Source organism: Antechinus flavipes, chromosome 2, assembly GCF_016432865.1.
Source record: "Antechinus flavipes isolate AdamAnt ecotype Samford, QLD, Australia chromosome 2, AdamAnt_v2, whole genome shotgun sequence".
In the NCBI taxonomy this organism is placed as follows: domain Eukaryota; kingdom Metazoa; phylum Chordata; class Mammalia; order Dasyuromorphia; family Dasyuridae; genus Antechinus; species Antechinus flavipes.
In genome coordinates, this window is record NC_067399.1 from 298138701 (window position 1) to 298159118 (window position 20418).

Genomic DNA, 20418 nt, shown 5'->3' on the forward strand with positions numbered 1-20418 from the left:
ATTCATTTCCTTTTCTTTCTTTCTTTTTTTTTTTTTCTTTTTTCTCCCTTTTTCTCACAGGCTGCTGCAGTCAGCCAGAGACAGAGAGAAAGATATTTCAAACTTCTTGATATTTTCTAAGCCTGCAACACAGAGGCTGAATTCTTAACCCTCATTCCCCTTTCCCTGAGTGAATCCTTAAGATCTTTAACAAAGATCTGTTCCTTAGAAAGCTTATGGCCCATAACCGAAATGAGGTGGACGAAACTACTCACCAGAATTAGGGGTCCAGATGACTTCAGGGGTCCACCTGGTCGAGAGTCCATTCTTCAAGTCCACGTTGGGCGCCACTTGTCCTAACCAGCAGGACCTCGTCATTTGTGGGGTGTCAAGGAAATGACTAAGACCTGTAAAAGAAATGGGCGAGAAGGAGGAGGGAGACTACATTGCGGTGGAAAAGAGTCTCATTTATTGAAAGAAGGAGCCTAGTTATATATGGTTTGACTGCCTGCGTTTTCTGGGTGGGGGGTTGCAATGTAAAGAGAAGAATGTCAGACCACAGGTGTGGCTGACATCCTGGGGCATACTCGTTATCTAGTTCTGGGGCGGATATGGCCGACTTCCTGGGACACACATTATCTTGTCTCAGGAATTTAGGACGTATTGTTTGTTCACAATAAGATTTTAGTTAACCGTATCAGAGTTTACACACAGGTAGTCACGTTCTTCTTGGCTCTTTGTTTCCTGTCTCCAACAACTCTTGACTCTCCTGTCTCTAGCCTACTTTGCTTGGCTCCAGCCATTCACAGATTAAAGGCAGGTTCAATCTAATTGACAGAGGCCATCCCACATTTTACATAAGAGGAAAATAGGGGTGACAGTGACTAAAAGATTTACCCAGGTTCTTATAGCTGATAACTAACCATCTATGAGGCAGAATTCAAACTTGGGATTTCCTGATTACAGGTCCATTCTTTTCTTTTCTTCTGCCTTATCTATCTTAGGAAGGTAAGGAAAGAGCATGATAAAAGTTAGAGCAATATAAAGATGCAAGGTAGAATTATGTCTTATTGTTGTTGCTGCTCCTATCTGAAAGATATTGAACAATAAAAATATTATTCTATCTCTAAAGCTGCCTATAATAATTGAAATCTTTCAAGAGTACGTTGCGATAGAATTGGATCTTGAAGATTGTTGAATGGTATGGTCTTTAAAAAAATCCTTTAGAATAAATTAAAAATACAATTTCTCTTTTCCATTAACTGCTTACTTGAAACATAATTTCTGTTTGTTATTTTGGTTCTATGTGATTCAGTTTGATCAAGAATAGCCCTGAGAAGTATAATAAAACCTTTTTATTTTTATTTATTTATTTATTTTTTTTGCTTCCAAGTAACCTTGATGTTTCTGAGCAGAAATTTAACTGTTATTATTACTGAATGACATCATTGTGGTCTGGCGTAACAGGAAGTCTGCTCTCTGGCCATCCTACTGGTACCTAGACAAGCAGTCCTATTGTCCTATGTTAGAAGCATGCCCATAGAGTTCTGATAACTTATTGCTCTCTGTAAATACTGGGGAATACCGGGCAGCTTGTCCAGTTGGAGTCTAATTCTGCTGAATAAATTCTCATGAAAAGGAGACCATATTCTATCTTTGTAGCCCTTTCAGAAGAGGAATTGTATCTGTAGATGTCATTTTACTTTTCTGATTTTTTTTCTCTGAAAATTCAAATCTCTTTTTCTCTGACAATTTAAATCCCTCCTGGATTATGGTGGCAGATCAGGTCTAGATAGCAGAAGACAACTTGTGTCCGAAGGATACAGACAGTGTTACAGAAGTTCACGGAGGAGACACCACTTTAGGTTGGAGTAGTGAGGAAAGGGTTTTTCAGAGACAAGGAGTCTAAAGAGGTGTTACACACCCAGGGGAGATTTAGACCAAGAAATCAGACTGCAGATTCAGTTTAACATAGTTTATTAATTTTCAGGTTAGACTCTGGGCATACAAAGACAAAAACAAAATCATCCCCTCAGAGGAACTGGTTAAGTTACAAGGAATGCAAGTAGAGGGGGCTGACAGACATTATTCATTCATCCAATACTTTTAGAAGGACTGTGCTAGGTGTGGAAGGGAGGGGGAGGCAGGAAATACAAATATTAGACAATCTCTGCCCACAGGGAGCTTACACTCTAGAAGGGATACATAGACAAATTGCTATAATTATAGTACAAAACTAGCCTTTTAAGTGTACAAGAGGAAAAATGCTGTGTGAGGTCTGGGGCAGGGAAAAGACCATTACAACCCTGGGGATGGGAGGCAGGGGCCCAGAAAGGCTTCAAAAAGGAATTAATATTGGAAACAAGCTCAAATAATGACTAGATGTGTGGATTTCAGAAGGCTAGGTCATTTTAATTTCCTGACTACTTCAAACAAGGCTGTAAATGGCATACGATGTCATGAATTTCGACACTTAATCCTTGGAATTCAAAATTGGAAGTCAAAAGTTGGGGTGTAATAATGAGGCTCCCACAGCACCCCCTATTTGGGAGACTGTGACAATCTGGTCCCAGTAAAATGCCAAAGTTTAGTGATGCTCACTGATTCTTACCATCCTTGAGTTGTTAGAATTATGGAAACCACTTCTGAAATGAGGCTAGAAGTTGGAGTTTGAAAAAACCAGGATTTGAACCTCTCCTTCAGCACTTACTAATTCACCCTGGCTATGTCACACAACTTCTCTAATCCCGTTTTCCCATATATAAAACTGAAATACTTAAATGAATTCATGATCTCATAGATGTGGTTCTTCCTTCCTGTGATTTCAGTGCATTCATACCTATAAATTTTATGTGACTATTGTCCATATTCTCCCATAACTTACACTTCTGATTTTTTTCTCTGAAAATTTAAATCTCTTTTTCCTCTGACAGTTTAAATCCCTTCTGGGTGTTTAGAGGGTCCACCCATCATACTGGAATACTTCTTGTTTCCTCTTGATAGTGGAAGAATACTGGGAGAACTCACAAGCTGCTTTATGCAACCCATTCATAAAATGGGAATCATAATACTTCTAGTACCTGTTTCTTGGTGGTGGTATAAGGATTAAATGAAATTACTTATACAAAACACTATATACATGTAGGCTATTATTATTATTATCTACATGTAGAAAGGCAATGAAGTAACACCATGTATTGAGAAAACCTATTAATATGAGGAAATCCAGAAATGAGAAGATGAGGAAATATATATATATATATGGATGATTGAAAATATAAAATGAATGAATACTCTTCTAGGACATACTACAGACCTCTTGGACAGAGGGAGGAAATACATAAGGAGTTTAAGTAAATAGTTCATAAATGTAACACAAAACTATGGAAGACTTCAACGATCTGTGCCTTTGCTAAAGCAAAAGAGTTAACAAATTCTTGATTTGACTCAATGATAAACCATGCTTCAAAAGATGGCAGAATTGATGAAGGGAGCTCTTGTTTTAGTTCTGATTCTGATAAATATTTATCAGAATAAGGAAAAGTAAATTTCTGTTGGGAACCTTAGGAGGAAGTGACCACTTCAGGTTTGAATTTGTGATAGAAAAGGGGAAGAAATCCAAGCATAGTCTGACAAAACCTAGGTTTGGGGAGAGTAGATTTTAGAGATCAGAGGACATATATATTGGCTCCCTTGGTCTAAAGTTCTCAGGGAGAAAGTGACCTAAGAGATGTGAGAATCTCTGAAGAGTGAAATTCCAACTAAACAAACACAGATGACTCTGAAGAGGAAGAAAAGGGGGAGACATCTAAAGAGACAGCATGAATGTACCAGAAGATCATCCATCAACTTAGATTTTTAAAAGACTTGAAAAAAATTTTAAAAGAAGATGGAAGTAGGTAATGAAAAATGATTATGAAAACAGGTCAGTGGTACCAAAGAGGGAATTGAGACCTAAATTATGTTGAAGACAAATGGGAGATTAAAAAAGTGATTGGGCCACCTCTCAGAGTAGATGGAATGATAACAATGGCTGAGAAAATGAAAAGCTACCTCACTATTTCGTGATTCTGACATACTATGACTATATGGCCCTGCAACCTCTAACATTCTATGACCTGTGTTTAGATTAAAAAAAAAAAAAAAAGGGCACCTGCTGTGGGATATTTGCCTGAATCCCAGACATCTCTTCCTTGGGAGAAATAGGAATGGCTATGTGCTTTGTTATTTTATCCCAAGAGCTGAGCAAAATGTTTACCTTAATAAATGCTTTTTTTGGGGTGGTAAAGGGAGAGGAATTGTGGAATGCAAAAATTTCACTATGACTAATGCTATTTAATAAACTGCATGCTATACTATTTTCAGGTGTCCCATGACAAATCTTCCACTTGCTTAACTATAAAAAAGTATTTGTGACAAACATCCCCCTAAAAGAGAAAAAAATATGCCCCACCCAGGAATGTTTATATCATGCTTCCAACAGATGACAGAAGTTATGTTCAGTCCAATTATCTATAAGACTTAAACAACATAGGAAAGACTATAGGTAGGTATACACTAAAATTTAAGTCAATAAATTTACTTATTGCCTTGGCATCCTTCTTCCAGGGGATATTATTCACAGTAGCTCAAAAATCACTCTTGTCTCAGGACGGTTTTTCACAAATCATAAATTGTGTCCAGTATTAAATGTGATTTTGGAGAAGATGAGTATCAGCAGTTCAAGAAGAAAGTAGTCAAATAGGCAATTAAAGGATAGCATTCTAAGAGAAGTGAAAACTAATTTTAAAATGATGACTTTTCTAGAATGTTCTCAGGTTTACAAAGCTGATTTGCAGTTGTGAGGAAGCACTATAAACCAGTTGTGCCGAAGAAGAAACAGAGGTAAAGAGATTTCTATGATCACAGAACTAGCAAGTATCAGAACTTCGAATGCCTCTTTTTCTGAATTTGATTCAGCACTTTTTTTTTTCCTACCACCACAGGATGATTAGGTGACACTAAACCCTAGGGGCAAGAATACAGAAAAATTGGGAGGCTTTAGTCTAGGTAGTAATAGGATAGACCAAAGCATAAATATTACCTTGCAAAACTCTCTTCTAATTTTGATCTATTCTCCAAACAGCTGCAAAAGTGATTTTTCTCAAAGTGCAAGTCTATCCATGTGACTCTACTATCAATAAACTCCAATGGCTCTCTATTATCAAATATAAACTCTGTTTGGTTTCCAGATTCTTTCAAAATCTGCTGCAGATTGTCTTTCCAGATTACATGTTACTCCTTTCCCCATACTCTGAAGTCGAGCCTTTCTACAATTCCCTACCCTAGGCACTCTACGACTCATCTCAGGACCTTTGCTGGAAGACACTCCTACTCATCTCTATTTTGTATACACTCAATTGCATAGATATTGTCTCCTTTGAAAGAATGCAAATTCCTTGAAAACAAAATTTGATTTACTTTTGTATTTTATATTACCAGAGCTCAGTAGAGTACCTGGTATAAGAAGGTGTTTGTAAATGACTTTGATTGATTGTAGAAACCTTCTTTAGAATCAGTATGAAAGACACATACTTCAAGCAAAATTCTCTTGTATTTGTTTATTGGGCATTATTTCTAAAATAATATTTCTTTTTTTAATTAAAGCTTTTTAATTTTCAAAATATATGCATGGATAATTTTCAACATTCACTTTTGCAAAACCTTATGTTCCAAATGTTTTCCCTCCCTTCCCCCAACTCCCTCCCCTTAAAGACAAGTTATCCGATATATGTTAAACATGTGCAATTCTTCTATACATATTCAATATTATTTCTAATAATAATAATATTTCTAAAATAACATCCTGGAAACAATTGCAAGGTTTCTGATCCAAGGACATCAGTTCAATTCAATTCTCCAACAAAAATTAGTCTCTATATTTTTGGTATCTATTTTTTTTTTTTTTTTGTATTTTTGTTATCCATAACCTACTGGTAGGGTTCTATCAATGCCCAGTTATCACTTAAAGACACATCAAAGCCTGGAATAGCAGTTTAACCATCTTGTTCTTTGATTGTTCTCTGCCCAAAGAAGCTGTAAGCTGTTGAGGATAAAGAGCAATATTTATGATGCATTTTTAAAAATACATAACTTTTGGTCCAATTTATCTCTCTCAAGTCTTATGCTCTCAAACAATATGCAAACATATGTGCCAGATACGAAGTAGTCACTTAATACTTGCCAATTAATGAAAACCCAAAATGTCTCTGGTTCCATTGAGATACACTGCCTTAGTGAGGAGGGAGAAGCAGGCACAAGTCCAAGGAAAAAGAGACTTCCATTAAGGCAAGGGCAAAGAGATTGCCCAGGACAGAGTGGGTCACTTTACGAGGGAAGCAGGAGTCTGGAAGGGCCTTCCTGTCTGATGGGGAAGGCAGCATGGTGTGATAGCTATAGCCCAGCCCTGGGAGAGGGGGTTAAAGCCTCAAGGTTAAAGCTTCAAGCACCATTGTGCTAAGGATGATCTTAAAATCATCCAATTTTGATCTATTCTCCAAACAGCTGCAAAAGTGATTTTGCATAATCACTCCATAAAGTGAAAGCTATGGGACCTTCAAGGTCTTTTCTAATGTTAGCATTCTGGGTTCAGATGTGCTCACAGATGATTGCAGAAACCTTAATTAGAATTACAACAAAGGACACACATTCAAACTTTATATTTAAGGCGAGATTCTCTTAAATAATACAGGGGGGAACCTATGCAAGGTTTCTGTTCTAAGAATATCAGTTCAACTCATTTCAACAAATGTTTGTTTTCCCTTTTGTATCTTTGTATACCTATGGCTTCAGTTGCATAAGACTCTGTGATCCCGTTTGGGATTTTCTTAACAGACACTAGAGTAGTTTGCCATTTCCTTCTCCAGCTCATCATACAGAGGAGAATAAAGCAAAAAATAAAATATGGTTTTATAGGAAAAAATAAATGTCTTGCCCATGGTCACACAGCTTGTAAGCAGCTAAGGCTACATTTGAATTCAGTTCTTTCTGGTTCCATGCTCAGTGTTCTAGCTGCCTTGCAACAATCTATCAGATTTTTTTTTTTTAAATGATTTTATTTTCCATGAAAGTTTTCTCATTTATCTTATTTCCCATCTTTCCCTCTTGTGCTTCCATTTTGGAGGGTATAACAGCCATATAAGGTATAATAGATCTTAAATGTTGAAAAAGGTCATTAAGAGGCAATGTGGATTTAATGGTTAGGAAGCCCTGAGTTACCCTTACTGGCTGCATGACCCTTGGTGTGTCCATTAACCTTGTTACCCCAAGGCTAGTAGCTGCAGGGCTAGCAGGTATCTGTTCACTGGGAGTTTGCTAGTTTCTACCAGGGGAATTACAGATCTGGTCCAAAAGAACAAATACCCCAAAGGTATTTCCCAAAAGGAAAATGAAATTTGTCCCTGACCTCAATTACTTTTTTTTACCTCCCTGGAAAAGGTTCTCCCTCTTTTTCATGATAATGGATAGAGATCTGCTATGGGAGCAGGTGTTTTAAACTGTTTTACAGTTGGGTGGGTTGGATATACATAGAATCATTCATTCTTTCATACCTTCCACTAATGAACAATGAAATATATTTGTGAAAGCTTCTTGGTCTAGAAGAGACTAAATGACACAATGGATAGAGCACCAACTCTGAAATCAGGAGGACCTGATTCAAATTCAGCCTCAGACAATTGCTTCTAAAAAAGAAAGGAAAGAAGGAAGGAAGACAGGAAGACGGGGCTTAGTCTGCATTAGAACCACAGACTGATGTCAAAGAACTAAAGAAAAGCTATACAATTCAGACCACTGAAACAATAATAATCTACTAAGCTTTGTCATGATCAGGCTTTGGCAAATGACTATTAAGAGGCAGGATGGGAAAGAGGCAGCATGGAAAAGAGGCAGCATGGAAAAATGAAGAGAGAGCTGGTCCCAGAGTCTGGAGTCAAGACCCAAAAAAATCTGGATTTGAGTCCTACCTCTAGTACATACTGCCATGCCTCCAGTAACTTTTTGAGCCTCTGATGTTGCTGAGAAGGTACAGAACTGCAGTAGGAAAGAGTTTCTACATTTGGTGCTCCCCATACCAAAGGAATTATAGATCTGCCTTCCCTTTCCCCCAAACACATTTTATTTTTAAAAGAAGCAATATGGGAATTTCTAAGTTTTTTTTTTTAAGGCAATGGCACCATGTGATTTCTTTCAGAGCCAAGAGTAATAACAGATCTTCCTATGAGAGATCTTAAAAGTTAAGATATATGTCTTATGAAAGCAGTTGTGAAAGAGACATACTAAATTATAAAATTTTCTTTCTTTCTTCTTTCTCTTGCTCCCAATCCCTCTTTCTCTTTCCCTCCCTTCTCTCTTCCCTTTCTCTCTCCCTCCCTCCCTTCCCTTTCTTTCCTCTCTCCATCTTTTTTTCTCTTTTGTTCCTTCTTTGCTTCCTTCCTTCTTTTCTTCCCTTTCTCGTTTCCTTTTTTACTTCCATCTTCCTTTATTACCTCTTTTCCTTCTTTCCTTATTACCTTCCTTCTTCTCTTCCTTCTTCACCCCCCTTTCTTTCTCTGTCTCCTCTTCCTCCCTCTTTTTCACTGTCTTTCTCCTTCCTTCATTGCTTCCTCCCTTCTTTTTTTCTTTCCTTTCTTGCTTCCTCCCTCCCCTTTTCCCCTTTCTTTCCCCTTCCTTTCCTTTCCTTAGGCTTGCAAACCCTATCTAGAAATGAGGTGGTTTTAATATTAAAAAAAGGAAAAATTGAAGAAAGAGGTTCTTTGGAATTTTTTTCTCATTTCTGGCAACGTAGAGAAACAGCTCTGAGATGATGTATAGAGACCAAAGCATGAAAAGCATGAGAACTGGCCTAGCTCATTTCCTTTATTTATCTTACAGGAGTCCTTCCTGCAAATACTTAGACATGATGTTGAATGGCTTTTAAAGACATCAGGTGAATGTCACCTCAGCTTATTTATCTGCCTACAATGAGTTGCTCTCTCTTTCTCATCCAGGTTTTCTCTTTGCATCCCTAACATGTGCTCAGTTGATTTTACTAAGTAAAATGGATTCTTTCAGCATGAATTCTAATCAATCCCCAGTCTTTGTAATAGAAGGACTGGAGCTGTGTGAGACAGGAAGGAGGCAGTCAAGCTGAAACAGAGAAGTGTTTTTTTTTTTTTTTTTTTTTCATTTCAATTTAAAAGCCTGACATGGAATGTGCCTGCCTCCTCAATTCTCACTTAGTTGGCTAGCAAACCTATAGGAGAAAACACAATTAAATAAACCAAAACAGCAAAACCCAACTATACAAAATAAATGTGTTTTTTTTTTCTTTTTCCTAGACTTGGAAATGCTGCTCTGTCAGCTTCTAGTTCTAAGCAGCAACAATTCCCTTTCAAAAAAGAGTATGAATTATATAGTTCAGATAAGACTGAGGAAGGAGGGAAGAAGAGCTGGAGATTAACCAGTGAGCTAATAAAGAAGATGTAGAATGGAGATAGTTTTAACATTCGTTAACGGGTCAGCAACTCTTAAGTTGCAAAGCAAGAATAAAAATCGTCTTTCCATTTGAAGGATACAAACAGCAGAAATTAAGCCTTAAAATATACAACTTTCCCATCCCTTTCCTCATTCCCCTCCCCCCCACTGCCCCCAACTGGCCCATTTCTGTATGATACTCCACAGAATATTCCACAGAAAAGCTAACCTGGGGTCACAGTGGTAGTTTCATCTCTGCTTCTTATTACAGCTGTGTGAGTTTGGTCTGTTTTTTTAAAAAGTGGGGATGGTAATACTGGCCCTGCACATCTCCAAGACCTACCCATTTGTGAGGCTGAAATGGGATACTGTAAATAGAAACTCACTTTGCAAAGTGTAAAGCACTGTACAAATATAAGGCAATTTTAAGGCATTAGCTGACCCAGAAGAAGAAAGTTTAATCTTCTCTGTGATTATTTTTTAGAGCTGGTCTCAGATTTAAGGAATATAGATATATAAGGGGGGAGGGGGGAAGGACAACAGAAATAGGATGTTATATCATTCAACACAGTCCCTTAGGAGGCAGTTACTTGAGGGAATAAAGTTCTGCTGAGGGCCAAGGTGGATGATGTAAAACTGGAACCGAGGTGAGGGAGCTGTTGCCAAGGCCTCTGAGGGCAGACAGTCCTTCTCTGTCTACTTGGCCCCGGGGAGGACAAGGACTCTTCGGGTCCTTGGCCCTCTCCTTGGCTTCCAGCCTCTCTATCTCTTCCCACTCGTTTCCACCAGCCTGTTGTTCATGATTCCCAGGGCTCCCACCCCGCCCGAAAATCCCGTGTGCAGGACCGTGCCGGGGGGCTTTCGGGGCCCTCCGTTGGCCGTGTCGGACAGCTGCTTCTGCGGCGTGGCCAGCGAGCCCTTGAAGTCCTTCATGGAGGTTATCTCTCCCGGGAGGCGGTGCTGGTCGCTTTCACTCTCAATCACGCCGTCTGTCTCAATGGAGATTTCCTGCCCGTTCCGGACAATGCTGGGAGTGACTGCGTTTCTCCGAAAGAGCATAGTTTTTCTCTGGCACCGGACATAGTAAAATTCAATCTCCCACACCATCCAGTTAATAAACTGCTTAATGAGGATGGAGATCACGTTGAACAGGGAGTAAATGCAGCAGACGCCCAGCAGGATGAAGACGAAGTTGCCGAAGCGGTAGAGCTCTTGGCTTTGGTACTGGGCGTTCTGGCTGCTGACCAGGTCCCCGAAGCCGATGGTGCTGAAGGCCACGAAGCAGAAATAAAAAGAATCAAAGTAGGTCCAGCCCTCCACGGGAGTGTACATGGCCGAGGCACAGCACGAGATGATGAGGGAGGCCACGCACAGGATCAGCATGACGTAGTACACCGAGGGCTTCCAGGGCCCCGTGTTCTCCGCCTCCGAGATGCCCGAGGTCCTCAGCTTGTCGGGCGGCAGCAGTTCCCTCTTTCTGATCTGCGTCTCCTGGAATAACCTCATGAAGAAGGTGATGACCGTAATCAAGCGCTCCAAGAAGAGGTTGAAGAACAGGATCGTTCCCGAGCAGCCAATGAGACCGTAGATTATCAGAAAAACTTTGCCTTCCACGGTGGCTGGTGCAGTCATCCCAAAACCTGCGGGAGGCAAAAATGAGAGGAGAAAGAGTCAATGACAGAAGGCCGTGGCATTTGTGGATCAAAGCCTTAGTTTTGATGGAAGGACAAGAGAGCGGAAGAAAAATTACCTAAAAATCATTCCATTGTCTTACTAAATATTGGTACCCTTAGATTTGCAAAAGTATCTTACCTGGTCTTCACAACAGCTCTGTGAGAAGTTCATCCTTAATTATTATACTACCTCCAGTTTGCAGGTGAGAAAAGCGAAGTGCAGAGAAAGTAAGTGACGTGAATTATACACAGAGGACTGAAATGTTTCGGTCCCATCCTGACACACTCCAGGACAGGAGGGATTCACTCAAGGAAGGCGTCTTATCAACTCCTGACTAACTTGAGCATGTTCTCTATTATATGACACTATTATGTAATGGAAAGAACATGAAACCAGGAATCAGGAAAATCTGAGTCTAGGCCTGGGGTCACCTGCTTGTATGGCCTCTGGCAATTTATTTCCCATAACCAGATGAGGTTCTAGAAGGAAGAGATGACTTCATTCTTTGCATCTGCACTCTTCTTATTCTCCCCACCCCCCCACATTCCCCTACCTATCACAGTGCCAGAAACAAAGAATCCAATTAATGAATCAATGATTGATTGAGTCTTGTTTTCTTCAATCTATTAACTTTGGGGTTGCATATGGACCTTCTTATGCACCTTCTAGCCCTAATATTTAGTGACACTTCCTAAGACAATAAGGTTGTTTCTGGGTAGCAAGTCTACCACTTAAAAAAATTCATATATAGCATCAAGACCATCAATGCTTGAGGGATATGGAGAGAAACCCTTCCATAGTATCATCTCTTTAGTTAGCATACCACACTCACTCCACAACACTCCCTTAATTGAAAGGTTCCAGAGGTCATCTTCTTTTTCTGGTCCCCTGATCAAAAATGAAAGTAAACCCCAATGACAGAAGCGATTATGTATAGTCTGGACAAATGGGTTGCTTCAAGATAAACCCAGGAACTACCTTCAGTAAATACCTGGACAAATATAATGAATCACTCATCAGTTTCCTAACTCAATTAAATTCTCTTTCTCCAAGAATACAAATAACATTCTACAGAATAATACAGATATACACACACACTCACTTAATAGCTGTACTTGGTAAAGGAAATGAATGGGATATAATTAAGAGATGGAAATAGGTGGCTAATTTAACAATTTAGGGATGTCCAGGTAAGACAGCCACATCAAGTGAATAGATGGGACTAGGACAGTGGAAGAGGATATAGGTAAGCTTTAGGACATGGGAGCCAATATATATTTCCTCTGGTCTCTAAAATCTACTCTCCCCAAACCTAGGTTTTGTCAGACTGTGCTTGGATTTCTTCCCCTTTTCTATCACAAATTCAAACCTGAAGTGGTCACTTCCTCCTAAGGTTCCCAACAGAAATTTACTTTTCCTTATTCTGATAAATATTTATCAGAATCAGAACTAAAATAGGAGCTCCCATCATCAATTCTGCCACCTTTTGAAGCATGGTTTATCATTGAGTCAAATCAAGAATTTGCTAACTCCTTTGCCTTAACAAAGGCACAGATCATTAAAGTCTTCCATAGTTTTGTGTTACATTTATGAACTATTTACTTAAACTCCTTATGTATTTCCTCTCTCTGTCCAAGGGATCTGTAGTATGTCCTAGAAAAGTATTCATTCATTTTATATTTTCAGTCATCCATATATATATTTCCCCATCTTCTCGTTTCTGGATTTCCTCATATTAATAGGTTTTTTCAATACATAATGTTACTTCATTGCCTTTCTATATGTAGATAATAATAATAGCCTACTATATAGTGTTTTGTGTAAATGATTTCATTTAATTCTTACACCGCCACCAAGAAACAGGTACTAGAAGTATTACAATTTCCATTTTATGAATGGGTTGTATAAAGCAGCTTGTGAGTGCTCCCAGTATTCTTCCACTATCAAGAGGAAACAAGAAGTATTCCAGTATGATGGATGGACTCTCTAAACACCCAGAAGGGATTTAAATTGTCAGAGAAAAAGAGATTTAAATTTTCAGAGAAAAAAATCAGAAGTGTAAGTTATGGGAGAATATGGACAATAGTCACATAAAATTCATAAGTATGAATGTACTAAAATCACAGGAAGGAAGAACCACATCTATGAGATCATGAATTCATTTAAGTATTTCAGTTTTATATATGGGAAAACGGGATTAGAGAAGTTGTGTGACATAGCCAGGGTGAGTTAGTAAGTGCTGAAGGAGAGGTTCAAATCCTGGTTTTTTCAAACTTCAACTTCTAGCCTCATTTCAGAAGTGGTTTCCATAATTCTAAGAACTCAAGGATGATAGGAATCAGTGAGCATCACTGAACTTTGACATTTTCCTGGGACCAGATTGTCTGGGCTTGGTCACAGTCCCCCAAATAGGGGGTGCCATGGGAGCCTCATTATTGCACCCCAACTTTTGACTTCCAAGGATTAAGTTGAAATTCATGACATTGTATGCCATTTACAACCTTGTTTGAAGTAGCCAGGAAATTCAGGAATGCCTAGAATGCCATAGCCTTCTGAAATCCCACCCATCTAGTCATTCTTTGAGCTTGTTTCCAATACTTCCTTTTTGAAGCCTTCCTGGGCCCTGCCTCCCATCCCTAGGGTTGGTAATGGTCTTTTCCCTGCCTCAGACCTCACACAGCACTTTTCCTAAGCAATGGGAAAGAACTCATCTTTATTTTGCAGCCATAACCTCCAAAAGATGTATTATGGGTGTATTATGGCAACCTTTTCTTTCTCAATTTTTATTTTTGAATAATGACTATGCATATCTTAGCCCAGTGACCTCCATTATTCATTATTCACAGGAAGCACATTAACAAAACCTAGTGCAATTGTCTCTTAAATTCTCTTACTCCAAGTCAGGTTGGACTGAGATGCACAAAGTGGAAGAGACTTGGGAATGAATGAATGAATGGATGGATGGATGGTGAAAATACATTTACTAAGTGCTTATTGTATGCCAAGCACTGTGTCTTGGCTAGGAATACAAATAGAAAAATAAGTCAATCCTTTCTTTCATAGAGCTTAACTGCAGACAATATCTATGGGAGAGTTCAGTAGCAGGGTGGATGGAGGGGCAAAGGGTAGACATCCTTAGAGAAACATCAAAGTGATTTTGACCAATGAAGTAGAAGCAAACTATTTTCTCATTGGAAGAAATTGAGAGTTATATAATCAATCACCTCCAAATGATATAACCCCTCCTTAAGATATATTACCTCCTTGAATGTTAGCTCCTTAAATGGCCATTGTAAGTACTTGGGGGAAGGACTTACTTAATACAAGATCATGTATTATAGTCATCTATATGAGTTTGTGTTACTCTTTTTTTTTTTCCCCTGAGGCAATTAGTGTTATGTGACTTGCCAGCGACACACAGCTAGGAAGTATTAGGTTAAATGTCTGAGGTTGGATTTGAACTCAGGTCCTCTTGACTTCAAGGCTGATGTTCTACCACTGAGCCAACTAGCTGCCCCACATGTCTTATCCTTTACAAGCTCTATAAGGGCAGGGAATATTTTTGTTATTGTGCAGTCGTTCCAAGTATGTCTGATTCTTTGTGATCCCATTTGGGATTTTCTTTCCAGTAAAGATACTAGAATGGTTTGCCATTGACTTCTCCAGTAAAATCTCCATTTTACAGATAAAGAAACTAAGACAACAGGGTGAAATGGAGTCACAAAGCTACTAAGGCTACATTTGAACTCAGGTGTTCCCAAGTCCAGGTCTGGCACTCTACTATCTAGCAGAGAACATACATTACTATTATTATCGAACAACAATGATGTGTAAGACATTGTGAGAGATATAAATAGGTGTGTCCAACCTAATAAGGGAGATACTATTAATAAAAATTATTATAAATTAATAGTAATGTTAATTTGGGGGCAGATTTCCAAATGACCTTTGAATACAATCTCCTCCAGGAAGTCATTTTGATTTTTTTGACATTAGTCAGAAATTTCCTTATGAATTTTATGGAGCATTTTGTACCTTTCATGCAAGTATTATTTTATATTAATATTATTTATATACATATCATATGTCCTTACTGCATTGAAAGATTCACAATAACAGGGAATGTGCTTTTTATCTAAAATTTACATTTCTCTTCATGCCTAATATAGTTCTCTGTAGATAGTATTTAATAAATGCCTGTCAAATGAATAAAACTTTGAAAGTTGTTTTATTCATAGATTTATAGTTTATTAATAGCTGGAAGAAAGTTAAAACCATCTATTCTGACATTTTCATTTTATAAATGATGAAACTGAAACTTGGAAACTTATCCAATTGGATAAGCTTAGAGACTTATTCATTAAGATATTCTGAGATTAGAACTCAGGTCTCCCAAATCCTCTCAGCCCAGAGCTCTTTCTACTCTACTGTTATCAGCAAAAATTAAGTTTTTAATTACTACTATTACTATGTTCCATGTATTTTTCTGGATACTATAAATATAGGTATGAAACATATATTATCTTTGCCCTCAAAGAGCTCACTTTCTATTAAGGGGATACAACATGTTCAAAGATAAGTAAAATGCAGAATATACATAAAATAAAAATACACCAATGATGAGTGGGAGCAAATCTTCTATGTGAAAAAATGACTTCATCCCATCCATCAAATGCCCTTTCTATCATCCCTACTCCCTACTTATCTTCAATTCCTTCCTTTATATTATCTGCTTTCCAAACAGCCTACAAATATTTACTATATCTTTCCCATGCTCAAAAACCCATCACTTGATTTGTCTATCCTCTCTATTTTTTCTCCTCTTTGTGGTTAACTTCCTTGAAAAGACTGTCTACAACAGGTGCTTCTACTTTCTTTCCTCTCTTTTCTTAACTCTTTGCAATCTGGTTTCCAATCTCATCCTTTAACTGAAATTGCTCTCTCCAAAATTTCAAATGATTTCTTAGTTGCCAATATATTGCTAAACCTGGCCTTTCCCCAATCCCATTTGCATCCTTTGACACTGTCAACCATTTTCTTAATATTCTCTTATCTTAGGTTTTGTGACAATACTTTCTTTTTTTTTTTTAGCAGTGTAATTTTATTTTATTTTTCGTTCATAACTTTTATTTTTTTCTCTTCTTTTTTTTAATTATAGCTTTTTATTTACAAGATATATGTATAGGTAATTTTTCAGCATTGACAGTTGCAAATCCTTTTGTTCCAACTTTTTCCTTCCTTCCCCCACCCCTTCCCCCAGACCAATACATGTTAAATATGTTAAACTATAAGTTATATATACATGTCCAAACAGTTATTTTGCTGTACAAAAAGAATCAGACTTTGAAGGAAATCAAAAATGCAGGTGGACAAAAATATAGGGATTGGGAATTTTATGTAGTGGTTCATAGTCATCTCCCAGAGTTCTTTCTCTGGGTGTAGCTGGTTCAGTTCATTACTGCTCTGTTGAAACTGATTTGGTTCATCTCATTGCTGAAGCTGGCCAGGTCCATCAGAATTGATCATCATATAGTATTGTTGTTGAAGTATATAATGATCTCCTGGTCCTGCTCATTTCACTCAGCATCAGTTCATGTAATGTGACAATACTTTCATCTGATTCTCCTCACACCTAAATGACTGTTCCTTCTATCTACTTTTCTGGATTTTCATGGATGTCTTCCAAGCCTTTCTCTTGGGTTCTCTTTTATTTTTCCTTCATAATATCTCACTTGTTGATCTCATCAGCTCTCATGGTTCTATGAAGATGGTTCTCAGATCTACTTGTCCAATTCTGATCTCTTGCACCTCCAAATGCCCTTCTTACATTTTAAACTGGATATTCTGAAGATGTTTTAAGCTCAACAGACCAAAATAGAACTCTTTAAAAATCACCACCTTCAACTCTTTCCTCTCCTTAATTTTCCAATTACTGTTGAGGGTACCATTATCCACCCAGTCCCCTAAGCTTGAAATCTAGTACTCTTCCTGGACTCTTCACTCTTTCATTCCATATTCAATCGGATGGAAGTGGAGTTAAATCCTGTTGTTTCTACCTTCATAATATCTCTCCTAAATATTTCTCCCCTTCCTTCTTCTGAAACTGCCACCATCCTTGATGCTGTCCCTTATAATCTCACATTTAGACCATTGCAGAAGCCTGCTGGTTAGTTTCTCTGCTTCAAAAATCTCTTTTTTCTCCAGTCTTTCTTCCACTCAATTGTCAAAAGAATTTCTCATAAAGTACAAGTTTGACCTTATTTATACACACACACACACACACACACACACACACATATGTACACACACTTCCATTTAATAAACTCCAATGATTATTATAATTACTCTGGGATCAAATATAAAATCCTTTGTTTGGCTTTTAAACTTTCTACTTGATTTAGTTTTTATTACAAATTATTCCCCTACATATATGCTCTGTGATCCAATGCCACAATCCTCCTTGCTCTTCTTCATAAAAGACACTACATCTCCCAACTTTAAGCATCTTCATTGACTGTCCACCATGCTCGTTCTGCTTGTGCTCAGGAAGGAGGAAAAGATGGGATAGAAGAGAAACTAGGACTTTGGCAAAATTAGAAACACCAGATTAGCTTTTCTCAAATTGTTTTGGAGAGCTTGATCTTCTCTAGGGGGGAAATAGGGAATTCTATACGAGTGTGTAGGTGCTAGTAAATGTTTACCAACTAATTCTCTGAAAAAATATAGGGACATACTTCTGCACTGATAACATTTTCTCCATTGCTTTCTTAATTCTAGACAAGTAGCAAAACAATAAATCAAGCCCCAATTTTTAGCTTCCACTTTTTTCCAAAGTGGAAATTCTTAGCCTAAAAATTTAACAATTAATTCTCTTGAGCAAGTGTGAGCTGGCTCCAGCACATCACAGCAGAAGAAAGAGTAAATAACTTGTAAGACAGGAAACCTAGGTACTGGTAACAATTCTGCTGCTGGATAAACTAAAGCAAGTGACCTAACTTCCAAATTTCCCTATTGGTAAAATGGGGGGTTTGAACAAAATCAACTTTCAGCTCAACAATCTATGAGAGCTACAATTTATTTCCACTTTTCCAAAGGAGAAGAGGCAGAAGGGAGTTTAGGTTTCCAATTTTAACAATAAGAGGGAAAAACATTTCAGTTTTAGAAGTTATGTCTTTATCCTCTTCTATTGCTTCTACTTCTGTAGATTTTATCATAAAATCTATGATCCAAAACAAAGTTAACTTCCCCCATTCTCATGCTTCAAATATTATAGGAACCTCATTAATATCATTATTTCTCCTAGTTCTAAAATTGTTGTTGTTTATCCTTTTTTCTTGAAGAGGACCATGATAACAGGGAGGTTACGCCATAACACGCAAATGAATTGAATTTCAGCGAGGGAGGGCTGGGAAAGATCACCTGCCTCACTTGCCCCTCCAGAGCCATCTGGGTCCAGTGGCAAGATACAGATTGAGATGACTGGGAATGACCCAGGATGCAGTGGGAGAACTTGGCTTTTTATGCTAAGTCTTCAACAGGTCTCAGTTTGACTGAGGCTGCATCCATTCAGTAATTTAAGGCTAGGTGGCTATTATTAGGTCTTGTGAATTCATCTAGTTTTTTTTCCTGCCTATACTCTATTTTCCATCATCATATCCTCTGTCCTGCTCTATTCTCAATTCCATTTCCATTTGTAGAAATCCTATCATCCCTCAAGGGACAATCAAATGCTACTTTCTCCATGAAACTTTCCATCAAATACCTTTGCCCTCAATCATTCTTTTCTCTTAGATTACACAATATAATGTTTCTTGTGTATATAATGAAATGTGTACCTCAGAACCTGTCAAATTCAACCCAATCGTGAGCAAGGGTCCTTTACAACAATTTCAAGATATCCAAACTCTGCTCAGAAACTTCCAGTGAAAGGGCAACTTATTAACTTCCAAGGATGTCCATTCCACTTTTGGACAACTTCATTCCTTAGGGAAGAACAACTAGGTGGTACAATGAACCCTGGAATCAGGAAGATCTGAATTCATATCTACTGTCAGACATTTACTGTGTGACTCTGCCTCAGTTTCCTCATCTGCAAAATAGGATAGAGAAGAAAATGACAAAACATTCTAGTACTTTTGCCAAGAAAACCCCAGATGAGATTATAAAGAATCAGATAGGATTGCAATAACTGAAAGAAAACAAATTCTTGGGGAGGTTTTCCTTACATCAATCCTAAATGAATCTGTTCTTATTATGGCCCCTGGGACAAAGCAAAATAAATGATATCTCTTTTTCATATTACAATTCTTGAAATACTTGGTGATAGTTATCCTCTATTCCAATTTTCTCCTTTCCCTCCCTCTGGTTCTATGCATTTCCATTTGCTTCAACTGATCCTTGCACAACAGGATTTCTCACCATTTGGGATGTGCTCTGGCAACTCTAAATCTTTGTTAAAATGACAATTGAACACAGTTTCTTTTAGCTGTGGAATGATTAGGGTAGAGTATAGTAGAATTATCTTCCTATGCTTTACTAGGATTGCACTAATATTTTAGACTTTCATGTTATACTGTTGACTCAGAAGGAGGTTTCAGTCCACTAAAATCCTTAGATCTCTTCCATAGGAACTCCTATCTAGTCATACATCCCCCAACCCATATGTGTGAAGATTTTTTTCTTGAAAGAAATAGTAGAATTTTATTTCATTATTCTTGTTAGATTTTATATTATTTGATTTAGCTCATTGTTTTAGCTTATTAAGATAATTTTATATTTCAATTCCCAAATGTTAGCTATCCCACTCAGCTTTGTGTCATGTACAAATTTGACAATTTTGCCTTTTATAGTATCATACAAACCATTGATAAAACCATTGAACAAAACAGACCCTATGACAGATACTTGAAGTACCCCATAAGAAAACTTCAAATCTGGCACCAGCCTTTAATAATTACTCTTTGGTCATTCCATCAATTCTCAATCTATTTAACTACACTATCATTAAGGCCACATTTCTTCACCTTGTTGAGAAGGTTCTCATGAAAGATTCCATTAAATACTTTTTGGAAATATAATATTCTATCTTCAAGATTCTCCTAATATACCAGTCTAGTCACCCTATCTAAATAGAAAGTAGAGTTAGTATTCTCTTGATGAAGTCTTAGCTCCCTGCTTCCTTTAAGAAGTACTCACAAAACAACTCCTTAATAATGTGGTCTAGAATTCTGCCAGGAATAAAAGCCAAATTTAGCTTATGATTTATATGATTAT

The 20418-nt window shown here is 37.8% G+C and overlaps 2 protein-coding genes across 3 annotated transcripts in view; one reads left to right on the forward strand and one right to left on the reverse strand.

Moving 5' to 3' along the window:
- Positions 1 to 20418, forward strand: part of LOC127549414 (uncharacterized) — a 254813-nt gene that overhangs the window by 54379 nt on the left and 180016 nt on the right. The window lies entirely within an intron of this gene.
- Positions 1940 to 20418, reverse strand: part of KCNK13 (potassium two pore domain channel subfamily K member 13) — a 174988-nt gene continuing 156509 nt past the window's right edge. For both annotated transcript variants that reach the window (XM_051977417.1, XM_051977418.1), the window contains one exon: positions 1940 to 11111. In XM_051977417.1, the coding sequence (XP_051833377.1) occupies positions 10234 to 11111 (878 nt within the window). In that variant the 3' untranslated portion in view covers positions 1940 to 10233. The remainder of the gene's footprint in view (positions 11112 to 20418) is intronic.